Source organism: Haliotis rubra, unplaced genomic scaffold (genome assembly GCF_003918875.1).
Source record: "Haliotis rubra isolate DU_JTF1 unplaced genomic scaffold, ASM391887v1 Scf344, whole genome shotgun sequence".
In the NCBI taxonomy this organism is placed as follows: domain Eukaryota; kingdom Metazoa; phylum Mollusca; class Gastropoda; order Lepetellida; family Haliotidae; genus Haliotis; species Haliotis rubra.
In genome coordinates this window covers 269,192-281,569 of record NW_025767018.1, presented here as the reverse complement: position 1 = coordinate 281,569, position 12,378 = coordinate 269,192, and the positions used below count along the sequence as shown (strand labels likewise).

Sequence of the window (12,378 nt, the reverse complement as noted above, 5' to 3'; positions counted from 1 at the left end):
AAGGGTTGTAGATACTTGGTGGCAATGATGCAAGAAGGGTTGTAGATACTTGGTGGCAATGATGTGAGGAGGGTTGTAGATATTTTGTGGCAATGTGAGGTGGGTTGTAGATACTTGGTGGCAATGTGAGGAGGGTTATAGATACTTGGTGGCAATGATGTGAGAAGGGTTGTAGATACTTGGTGGCAATGATGCGAGGTGGGTTGTAGATACTTGGTGGCAATGATGCAAGGTGGGTTGTAGATACTTGGTGGCAATGATGCGAGGTGGGTTGTAGATACTTGGTGGCAATGATGCAAAGGTGGGTTGTAGATACTTGGTGGCAATGATGAGAAGGGTTGTAGATACTTGGTGGCAATGATGCGAGAAGGGTTGTAGATACTCGTGGCAATGATGCAATAAGGGTTGTAGATACTTGGTGGCAATGATGCAAAAAGGGTTGTAGATACTTGGTGGCAATGATGTGAGGTGGGTTGTAGATACTTGGTGGCAATGATGCAAAAAGGGTTGTAGATACTTGGTGGCAATGATGTGAGGTGGGTTGTAGATACTTGGTGGCAATGATGCAAGAAGGGTTGTAGATACTTGGTGGCAATGATGCGAGAAGGGTTGTAGATACTTGGTGGCAATGATGCGAGAAGGGTTATACATACTTGGTGGCATTGATGTGAGGAGGGTTGTAGATACTTGGTGGCAATGTGAGGTGGGTTGTAGATACTTGATGGCAATGATGCGAGAAGGGTTGTAGATACTTGGTGGCAATGATGCAAGAAGGGTTGTAGATACTTGGTTGCATTGATGTGAGGAGGGTTCTAGATACATGTTCTTGGTGGCAATGATGTGAGGTGGGGTGTAGATACTTGGTGGCAATGATGTGAGGTGGGGTGTAGATACTTGGTGGCAATGATGCAAGAAGTGTTGTAGATACTTGGTGGCAATGATGCGAGAAGGGTTGTAGATACTTGGTGGCAATGATGCAAGAAGGGTTGTAGATACTTGGTGGCAATGATGTGAGGTGGGGTGTAGATACTTGGTGGCAATGATGCAATAAGGGTTGTAGATACTTGGTGGCAATGATGCGAGAAGGGTTGTAGATACTTGGTGGCAATGATGCGAGAAGGGTTGTGTATACTTGGTGGCAATGATGCAAGAAGTGTTGTAGATACTTGGTGGCAATGATGCGAGAAGGGTTGTAGATACTTGGTGGCAATGATGCAAGAAGGGTTGTAGATACTTGGTGGCAATGATGCGGAAGGGTTGTAGATACTTGGTGGCAATGATGCGAGGTGGGTTGTAGATACTTGGTGGCAATGATGCAAGAAGGGTTGTAGATACTTGGTGGCAATGATGCGAGAAGGGTTGTAGATACTTGGTGGCAATGATGCAAAAAGGGTTGTAGATACTTGGTGGCAATGATGCGAGAAGGGTTGTAGATACTTGGTGGCAATGATGCAAGGAGGGTTGTAGATACTTGGTGGCAATGATGCAAGACTGACTGACTGACTGAGTTTAGTTTTACCCCGCTTTTAGCAATATTCCAGCAATATCACGGCGGGGGACACCACAAATGGGCTTAACACATTGTGCCCATGTGGGGAATCGAACTCGGGTCTTCGGCGGGCAATGATGCAAGAAGGGTTGTAGATACTTGGTAGCAATGATGTGAGGAGGGTTGTAGATACTTGGTGGCAATGTGAGGTGGGGTGTAGATACTTGGTGGCAATGTGAGGAGGGTTGTAGATACTTGGTGGCAATGATGTGAGAAGGGTTGTAGATACTTGGTGGCAATGATGCGAGGTGGGTTGTAGATACTTGGTGGCAATGATGCGAGAAGGGTTGTAGATACTTGGTGGCAATGATGCGAGAAGGGTTGTAGATACTTGGTGGCAATGATGCGAGAAGGGTTGTAGATACTGGTGGCAATGATGCAAGAAGGGTTGTAGATACTTGGTGGCAATGATGCAAGAAGGGTTGTAGATACTTGGTGGCAATGATGTGAGGTGGGTTGTAGATACGTGGTGGCAATGATGCAACAAGAAGACAAAGTCATCAATATCCCCCGCAATGGCAAAATACTCTTCATGATTATGTCTACGAGTTATGATTATGTCAAATATTTAGGTGTGTATATAGAAAAGTGGAAGGAGAGTATTGAAAGGTTTTGAAAGTTCTGCTCCAGAAAGGAGCACTATCACCAATTTCAGGCTAAATAAAACTTGTTGCCATGGAAATGCCAAAAATATTTTATTCAGAATTCCAAAACAACCAAAAGGCACCAGTACACCACCAGATCTATCTATATGCCAAGTTTGGTGAAGAAATATTGAACGGTTTTAGAGTTCTGCTCTGGAAAAGAGCACTACCACCAATTTCAGCCAAAGTCGACATTTTTGCCATGGAAACGCCAAAAATATTTAATTCAGAATTCCAAAACTACCAAAAGGCACCAGTACACCACCAGATCCATGTATGTGCCAAGTTTGGTGAAGAAATAGTGAACGGTTTTAGAGTTCTGCTCCGGAAAAGACAAATTTGCACGTACCACCAATTTCAGGCTAAGTGAAACTTGTTGCCATGGAAACGCCAAAAATATTTTATTCAGAATTCCAAAACAACCAAAAGGCACCAGTACACCACCAGATCTATCTATGTGCCAAGTTTGGTGAAGAAATATTGAACAGTTTTAGAGTTCTGCTCCGGAAAAGAGCACTACCACCAATTTCAGTCAAAGTCGAACTTGTTGCCATGGAAACGCCAAAAGTATTTTATTCAGAATTCCAAAACTACCAAAAGGCACCAGTACACCACCAGATCTATCTATGTGCCAAGTTTGGTGATGAAATAGTGAGCGGTTTTAGAGTTCTGCTCTGGAAAAGAGCACTACCACCAATTTCAGTCAAAGTCGACATTTTCGCGATGGAAACGCCAAAAATATTTAATTCAGAATTCCAAAACTACCAAAAGGCACCAGTACACCACCAGATCCATGTATGTGCCAAGTTTGGTGAAGAAATATTGAACGGTTTTAGAGTTCTGCTCCGGAAAAGACAAATGTGCACGGACGGACAGACGGACGGACAGACGGACGGACAGACAGACTTGGACGGACGGACGGACGGACGGAGTCCATTTTACGGATACGGACGGCAGCGGACGGACGGAGGGACAGAAGGAGGAGTCCATTTAGATACTTGGTGGCAATGATGCGAGAAGGGTTGTAGATACTTGGTGGCAATGATGCAAGAAGGGTTGTAGATACTTGGTGGCAATGATGCAAGAAGGGTTGTAGATACTTGGTGGCAATGATGCCAGAAGGGTTGTAGATAATTGGTGGCAATGATGCGAGAAGGGTTGTAGATATATAGATACTTGGTGGCATTGATGTGAGGAGGGTTGTAGATACTTGGTGGCAATGTGAGGTTGGTTGTAGATACTTGGTGGCAATGATGCGAGAAGGGTTGTAGATACTTGGTGGCAATGATGCAAGAAGGGTTGTAGATACTTGGTTGCATTGATGTGAGGAGGGTTCTAGATACATGTACTTGGTGGCAATTGTGTGAGGTGAGGTGTTTGCATATTCAATGGGAAGCCAGAAAAGTACCTTAGAAAATTTCAGCCACTAATCACAAATATGGCTGCGCTAATCAGTTGTGGTGTGATGATACAGTGATACAGTGCTGTATCCAGGAATAAGGCAATACTTACAAGTTGTTCTAAAAATTACGGAAATGATAACAGAAACTGTTCAACAACCAGCTGAGCAGATTCTCTAGTATTTCTCACTAAGCTATAAATAATGTAATATTCACAGGGTCCTCTAGCCTAAATTTGTCTGCCTTCAAAATCCCAAATTCTAAGATACCCCACTAAAAGATCAAAGCCACTGATAGTACTTTATCAGGCAATAAAGTACACTTATTTGTAGATGATCACTCCATATTGACGTCACTACACCATTCTCTTCTGTCCCCTCGTAGTCAAACATCATCTTACTTTAACTAAAATAGTTCAGGGCAAAAGTGTACTTTATTACACTATACATGGGGATAGAGCGAACTGCATTTTTAAATCCAATCTTACATATTTGATTATTAAAAGCAAATGATTCAGAGTTGTGATTCAGCTGCAAAGTGTTTGAATATTAACTTATGAAATATAAGTACTTTAGTGGGATACAAATCATATTGTACCAATAGCATTAGGATACACATACTACCACAACCCCACCATATCATTATACTTCTATCATGCCTGTGATTCACGAAGAAGTTGAAAGATTAATGCATCTTCAGTCAAGTAAGAGATCAGTGTATACTTGACTTCCATTTTTTTCAGCTTCCTGGGAAATATACAACCCAAGCTGCCTGTCAACAGGTTATCAGTCATAACGTAATCTCTTCCTACCTGGTACCCATTCACTGCTTGGTGAACATGAGTGGGTGAGTGAGTTTGGTTTTAGGCCACTTTTTGCAATATTCCAGCAATATCATGGCGGGGGACTGGTGAACATGAGGAATTTTTCAATTAAAGTCACTGTAAGGAGAAACCACATAAGCATGGGGCAGGACATGGCCATTCATCAGCTACTCTCATGACAAATCCAGCTCTATGTCAGCTGATGCGATACTTATGCACTGTAAACTATATCACATGCCACACTATTAGAACACAACAGAAGTACTACCAACGAAACAAGTGTAACATAACCATGGTAACAGCTTTAAATGGTAATCAAAAAAATTCCAATAAAAAACAATGAAAAGGTCACAATAAAAATCATCAAACAAAATGAAACTATCTGGAATCAAAAGGTTTTATATTCACGATACCATCTCCATCAGCATGATCCAGGATAATCTGATTTCATGCTCAGTCTCATTCAACAGAGGAGGAGTCTGGAGTACTGAATAACTCCATATTGACCAGATAATGAGACCCCACTGTAAGTGTAATGGTACATACTGCACATATGGTCAGTGCTTAGCATGTAAGGTATACTACCATCACCATGACAACGGGGGCTGTAAACATATTCCACAAATGTTATTACAGTAATCAATTCAAGACGTATACATTTGTTATACAATGTCCTACAATAGCACATGTATGCAATATAACATGATCGAGCAATCAAAATTAAATGGTCCTGGGATCCTGGCAAATTGCCAGTTCTGAATCTGACTTTAGAAGTGCTTTAAGCGTGTTAAGTCTTTCAACAATATATACTGAAAGAAACAATTCAAGGAACAAAGGAAAATTCCTTTAACATTTTCTAGTTTTCAACACACATTTTGAACAGCGCTGTGGGTGGAAATCTGAGAATAAATAAAGCAACACTGCCATGAAGTGGTGTTCCCTTATTTGTTTCCCTCAGTATAGTTTGGACAAAGACTTCTCTACTAGGGCTGTAACGAATATACAATGTTGCGAATATGATACGTATCACTATCACGAATATTGGGTTCCGAATACGAATAATTATTCACGAATACAATATTGTAGTTAAGTGACTGATGCACAATATTGAATGCCCATGTTGACAGTGTTAATTTGTCACAGCAATAACCAGTCATCTCATGACACTCAAATTTGGTATGTAATAGTTATACCATGTGCGGCCTTGGCAAACTAACATGACTTGCGCTATTACAAGGCTAGTACATAATGCATTCTTGCATATCTCATTTTGAAAAGGACATAAGGGTTCAAGTAATGACACTCCCTTAAAAATTGTAAATATTCACGAATATTCGGTTCCGATGACCACGAATAACGAATTGAATTCATGAAAGGCTACGGTTCGATTCACCGAATATGCGAGTGAATCGTTACAGCCTTATTCTCTACTTCACTAAAACTCAGTGACTTTTGCAACTAGTATCAAACCTGTTGCCACCAGTGCCATACTTCTGTACGCTCAGCTGATATATGTCCATACAATACAATCAGACACCAACATTGTGGCATTGACAAATAACTGCTTTCCTGAAAACACATTAACAATGCTAAAGTCAGCTTAAAACAAACTGATTATGCATTTTATAATAATTAACAGATGACAAGAAAATTATAAGCACATTTCATTCTGTAGCATTGTGGCTGTGTGTTAACAAGGAACATTTGGGAAACACCTTGATATAAGGTATCTTGAATGCTGATGTCAGTTCTATTCTAACTATTTCTATATCACATTGACATCAGTATGACTGCATTTGAAGCATCCAAACAAGTGGTTGCTGGCATGAATAACAATCCAAAAGTTTGGGCAGAATGCAATAAAATGACAGACTGTAACTGTCATTTCAGACAGCTCTCAAGACAAATTAAATTCATAAATTGTACGTAATTGTACTTGCAGGCTCTACTTCCTCTGCGTCACTAAAGGGAGATCATGTGAATCTGATTGTGAGCAAAAAGGAGATACTGTGAACTTTCATCACTAAAACATTGCGCTCAAAATTTCACATACTGATTTCAGAAATTGAAGGCATCCTGACATAGTGAGTCAAGGTTAAAGAAGAAGTTCCTTGCATGTACACAGCATCATGACAATCTATATCAGCTGTAAGATGAGCCTGGACCAGACCAACCAATGGTCAATAGCATGAACAATGCACAAGATCTACCAGGTCACACTGTTATCATCCAATGCCTGGTAGTAGCCATTTCTAATAAACTTTTGTCCAGCATTGTGAACTACAAATACTTCCTTGTAATCATGACTATCATTTTACCATCATGACTCACAACAGAAAGCTCATTTGACAACCTTTAAGGCATATTACTTACTGACAGACATCAACTTAATTATTATCAACTAATTATTATTAGCTATTTTAACTAATTACGCTTACCAAATCTCTGTATAGCTCCCTGTAAACCAGTTAGACATTGATATGTCACTACTAAGACTGACTGACCGACTGAGTTTGGTTTTACGCCGCTTTTAGCAATATTCCAGCAACATCACGGCGGGGGACACCAGAAATGGGCTTCACACAATGTACCCATGTGGGGATTCGAACCCGGGTCTTCGGCGTGACAAGCCAACGCTTTAACCACTAGGCTACCCCATCGCCCCACGACTAAGAGGTATAGGCTGTCCAATAGTGTTTTCAAAACATAGGTGCTGATCAAAATTTGCATCACACTTTCAATGCTTCAACACAGTGTATGCATACTGATCAAATAACCAAAAAGAAAATGATTCACTTATGAAGACACTTGCTTTCAAATGTAAGGGTTCATATTTGCAATAATATATCTACTTTAGTACTTATCAAGATGCAGACTGGTCCATGAGAGCAGCAAAGGTCTGGAAAGACTTCCGCACATATCTGTACTACAGGCCCTAATCATTGCCCCTCAATCTTTTCAATTCTAGTATTTTTTGAGGGGGGAAACAGGAGGACGTTTTACCCACTTTATATTTCAAACCCAGTAAGCACATAGTATTGTTTTAGTGGGATTAATATTCATGTACCATGTGTTCATTATGGGTCGGTTCAGTATACCCCGAATTGGAATCTATTAAGAAAACCCTCTAGACAGCCCCTAAAAACCCTCTAGACAGCCCCTAGCTCTTATAAGCCAAAAATTAAGAACGAAATCATCCATAAGCTGACTGATAAATGAGAGTCGAATTGACATGTTTACAGCAGGTATATTCGAACCACCTTACTATATTCTACTTTTCAAAAGTTCTCTTCTACAGCCGTCTTTGAGTGTATGGAATATATGTCATGATCTGTGTACATGGGCAGGTTTGTGGCAGTTTCCTTTTCAATATTTTTTTTTATTATTTCCGCATCATATATCTAGGCATATAGGAGTTTGTTTACCTCAACTGTGTGTTCTTCAAGACGCTTATCGTTTCCTTTTCCATTGGAACTCCCTCCCCCTGAAGCCATTTTGTACTCAGATTTTGATCTTTTTTAACTTTCATGTATTTCTGTGTCGTGTTATCCTGGCGTCTTAATACGCAATCAGGATAGTTGCAATTTCCAGACTTCGTCAGGACATCTCATACTTCTACACAAACATTCCCTCGATCAACATTCAACAACCTGATGCAGTACAGAGAGCTGTCAAATTCAAGGTATTTCATTGGTCAATAAAATCAGTTTAACTCGTTCAGAAAGTTATGTCAAAATGAAAATGACATACATATGATTAAATTGGGTGATTATTTACAATAGAGTTTTTTGTGTAGTAAGAATAGTTTTATATCAAATATAAATGCATTTCATGCGAAGCGGATTATTCAGTTCGGAACAATAAAACCGGAAGTACTAACTACTGGTAAAAGTTCCCTATGATATAATGTAAACACTGCATTTTATAGCACGTAACATTTCATCATTATGAAAGTTGTAGTTTATACAACATTCAGTTTTACAAACCATTTCTACTTGTATTATCAAAAAAGTATTGTACGTGGCAAAACTACTTTAAAAACTGATAAATAATGATCATTTGTAGCACACATTTTGCATGGGTAGCTAATGTTGACATTACACCGGCCGTAATAAAGGCATGAATGGAAAGTGCATGGTGTGGACTGTGTTTGGCTAGGAATGTTTACAGACATCAAGCGCAGGTGACCTTCAGAAGATTTGCCGCTAGGATGTCTGGGGATTTCACGGATAACAAAAACAAGTTTTATCGAGTTGTTTTGACCGGTGGTATGTATACCTTTATTCACGATCACTTATTAATGATATATTGCCTATTTACGTATATGGACATCTTCGGTTGTGTGATGATACTTCTGCTTATATAGGTTACGGTACACTTTAGCGGGAATCTATTTACGGCGTGACCACGTGTTTTCAATCTACGCTAAACCCGCAGTGACGATGAAATAGGACGCCCGAAACACCACTTAGCCTGGCAACCGCGGACTGCTTGACAGCCAGTTTTCTATTAATTCTTGGCATGAACTGATATTTCAGAAGCTGCTACCTGTATTGTTTTTGACAATGACGACTCATGCACAGTGATTTCTGAATAAAAATATATAGAATCTATTTATAAAATAAACCAATATCACAAGTAAAAGATATGTACAATAATAATATTTTCATGATTACCGGTATGTTGTGAATGAATAGACCGATCCAGTCCCGGCTGATAAGCCCCGCCCACTTCGTTTTTGACGTTAGGGGGGACAATGGCGTCACTGCCGGCGAAACGTTACGTGATTGCGAACGTTGTTGATGAATTCTGCTTGTGATACTTTGGTATCCGCCGTTTGTAAATGTTATTTAAAGAGGCAAGTTATACGTATGTGATTTTTTATATATTTTAGCTGGCAGATTACAACTGGCGAGTGAAAATGAGTTACATGCCCGATGAAAAAGCGTCTCGACTAGCTGCTGAGACTGTAGGAAGCGTAATTTCTTTCGAATCAATTAATTTATCTGGCAATTCACCTCCGTCACAGATATTAGCAGGGGAAGGATAACTGAATTTTGTTGTTTGGGTTTATAATTTTTAAAACTTCGTGAACACAACCACATGTTCATGTTGCAGATCTTTTTCGGTATCTATAAATGGATTATCAACACTGCTTGGCGTGGCTGTTCAAATTTAGTTCAATAAGTTTAGTTTCTATCTTTTAATGAATTAAGAGAATGGTAAATAGAAAGCAGAAAATATTTCCCGTCTACTACTTCATGCACCTTATTTGTCTGTACAATTAATGTAAACAAATCAATCACAGCATAACCTATTTGATCTAATTGGAAATCTGGAAAAGGTAATTGGGCTTGTAAACAATATGTTTCCATGGAGGTATCTGGACATACCCAGAAGCAAATATTCAACAGCTGATCTGCAGCAACTCTCAGTAAAGTTTCTCTCTTCAAAATCTGTACACCATTATAAAATGACACTGAATATAAGGAAATCATTTTTTTAATCATCATTTCCATTTAATTTTTCTATATGTACTTTGTTGTGGAATCCTAATTTACATACAAACTTCCATAATACTGGACTTCATGAACTGCCAGCGTTTATGTACAGGTATGCCACAGCACCAGAACACAAAGAAGATCCAAGATACAGTCTGCACCTGTACACTAGCTGACCCATCTTCCAGAAATAGGAAACATGTGATGCAAAATTTTGGAACAGAGAATCCACAGTTATCCTAACAATTAACTAGCATTGAAATAGAATGGTACACAAAATACAAATGTAGATCTATTGTTTTTTCATCAGAGATGTTTAACTGCTAACTACTAGTGTAAATAAGGTGCAAAGAATATATCCTATGTTCAAAGCCTTCTGTCAATACAATTACATATTGACATTATTGCTTCTTAATTAAACAATGATAATCTTTGTTTTATTAGATCCGAGATTATATCCCTAGAGGACATAACACTGATTTTGATCTATTTCCTTTTCTGAGATACTTACTGGTGTCATAAAAATTATAGTAAAGTTGATTCAAAATTTGGTAAAAGTCATAACAAAGGTTTAGGAAAACAGACATGAAAATGTCCTGAAGCGTTCACCCCCTACAAACCAGTGTGCAATTTAATATGAAGCTCATTTTGCAAATAATCATCAACAAACCTTGAACAATTTGTCCAAATCCACCATCTTAATAAACACTAGCTTTGGCTCAATCTTCAAATATTAGTAACCTCCTAAAAAACTTATGATTTATCAGAAGAATTACATCAAATATGGGTTAAATATATGTTTCAATCTTTATTCCGTTACATGAAAAGTGACCTGAGATTTTTGTAAGTTATTCTGTTCCAGGACTAGATAATGCCTGACCAGGGTTTGATCAAAACGTAGCCTTTGCTTTTTCAAATTTTCTGGATGTTGAAATAATTTTAATGAGTTATGATACTAGCAATCACTTTCAGAATTATCTTATTAGTAAATGTAGTATTAAAAAAACCCATCTAAAAGCAGGAGCCAAGTTAATACTAAGTGGTTGTCCTGCCATGATATGTATGGTGTATGTTTGCCTAGTTCTGCCTTAAAATCTAAAAAAATCTGATATGTCAATCAATTAAATAATTATTCATTATTCATTATTGATTATTGATTAGATTATTATTAAGTTTATTACCCGTCCACGATTACAAAAAGCAAGATTCTTAAAACATACCTTGCTATCATTTCCAGTGAATCAAAATTACAGTTGTAATATTACTCCTAAAATGTACCATTATATGTGAATAATTTATGTGGCAACAAAATTTCAAATACTGCAGTAATGTACTCATAATTAAGATATACACTTTATTTCACTCCGTCCAATACTCCAGAAAGTCACTATTCTTCTCACATAGTTTTCGTATTCAATCAACATGGAGGAAGGTAATTCAGTTCAAAGTCCCATGCAACTCTTTATAAAAACCTGAAATATTTAAAAGCATGGTTTTATAGGCACTCATATGAACTAATTTTGATACTTGGATATTGCATGATAGGCAACTGCTGACACTGACAATATTTCCGTTTGAATAAAAAAATATTACACCTCGAATATTTTGCTCTGTTAACAAGATACTGTAGGCCTTCAGATTGTGCTTATGAAACTTAAAACATCCTAAAATGTGTGACAAATTGAAGAATATCTAAGAGCCGAAGGGACAATATCCGCCATACATTGTTCTTTCATGTGACAAGTTTTGCTATTTCGGTTGACCCTAACCGAAATAAAGATTTGTTTACATTGTGTCACGGCTTTCTAAGCCTGTCTCATTTGAGCTTTATGGCATTACCAACTCAATGCCTAGTAGTGACTAAAAGCGTGAAGCAAAACAATTTTGTAGTTACAAGAATTGTCCGTGTTTATAACACTTGCAAAGTCTTAAACTGCTATTTGTTGTCATCAGTTGGTAATGATTTTGCACATGTGCAAAAGAGTGGAAATTGCGTGCAAATTCTCATCAGCAGGCAGACGTAGGTTTCCTGAATGATGGTGCAGACATTTAACTGATCGTTAGGCCTATTGCGTTTCTTGATCCGGCTCCATTTTTGTTGTCTTGACCGTAATGGTTTTGTTAAGGTACACATCAAATCGCAGCAATATCTAATAAATATAGCGAGTGTAAATGGCATAATTCGAAGCACATCACTTCGGATGCATCGTTTGACCCCGGAAATAAGTCTGACAAATCCACACTGCGCGCCCGGCCTGCTGATTGGCCAAAATTGACGCATGCGCCAGTTTTGATTGACAGACTGGATCGGTCTATTTCAGTACTGTATGCCAGTTATATGTGAGTCACAACATGCTCGAGAAGATCATAATTCTATTATAGAATGAATAAGTCTTTGAACAGCATTTTTTAACGCAGCTTTTAGCAATATTCCAGCAGTATCACAGCAGGGGACACCAAA

At 38.5% G+C, this 12,378-nt stretch overlaps 2 protein-coding genes across 2 annotated transcripts in view; one reads left to right on the top strand and one right to left on the bottom strand.

Annotated features, from left to right (window-relative positions):
* The window catches only part of LOC124284759 (E3 ubiquitin-protein ligase TRIM37-like), a 74,749-nt gene extending 66,677 nt beyond the window's left edge, over nt 1–8,072 (bottom strand). Inside the window, exon 1 of the mRNA XM_046720861.1 lies at nt 7,842–8,072. Coding sequence (XP_046576817.1) covers nt 7,842–7,910 — 69 coding nt within the window. The 5' untranslated portion in view covers nt 7,911–8,072. The remainder of the gene's footprint in view (nt 1–7,841) is intronic.
* Nucleotides 8,073–8,533: 461 nt separating this feature from the next.
* Nucleotides 8,534–12,378, top strand: part of LOC124284754 (TRPL translocation defect protein 14-like) — a 45,626-nt gene continuing 41,781 nt past the window's right edge. Inside the window, exon 1 of the mRNA XM_046720857.1 lies at nt 8,534–8,684. Coding sequence (XP_046576813.1) covers nt 8,540–8,684 — 145 coding nt within the window. The 5' untranslated portion in view covers nt 8,534–8,539. The remainder of the gene's footprint in view (nt 8,685–12,378) is intronic.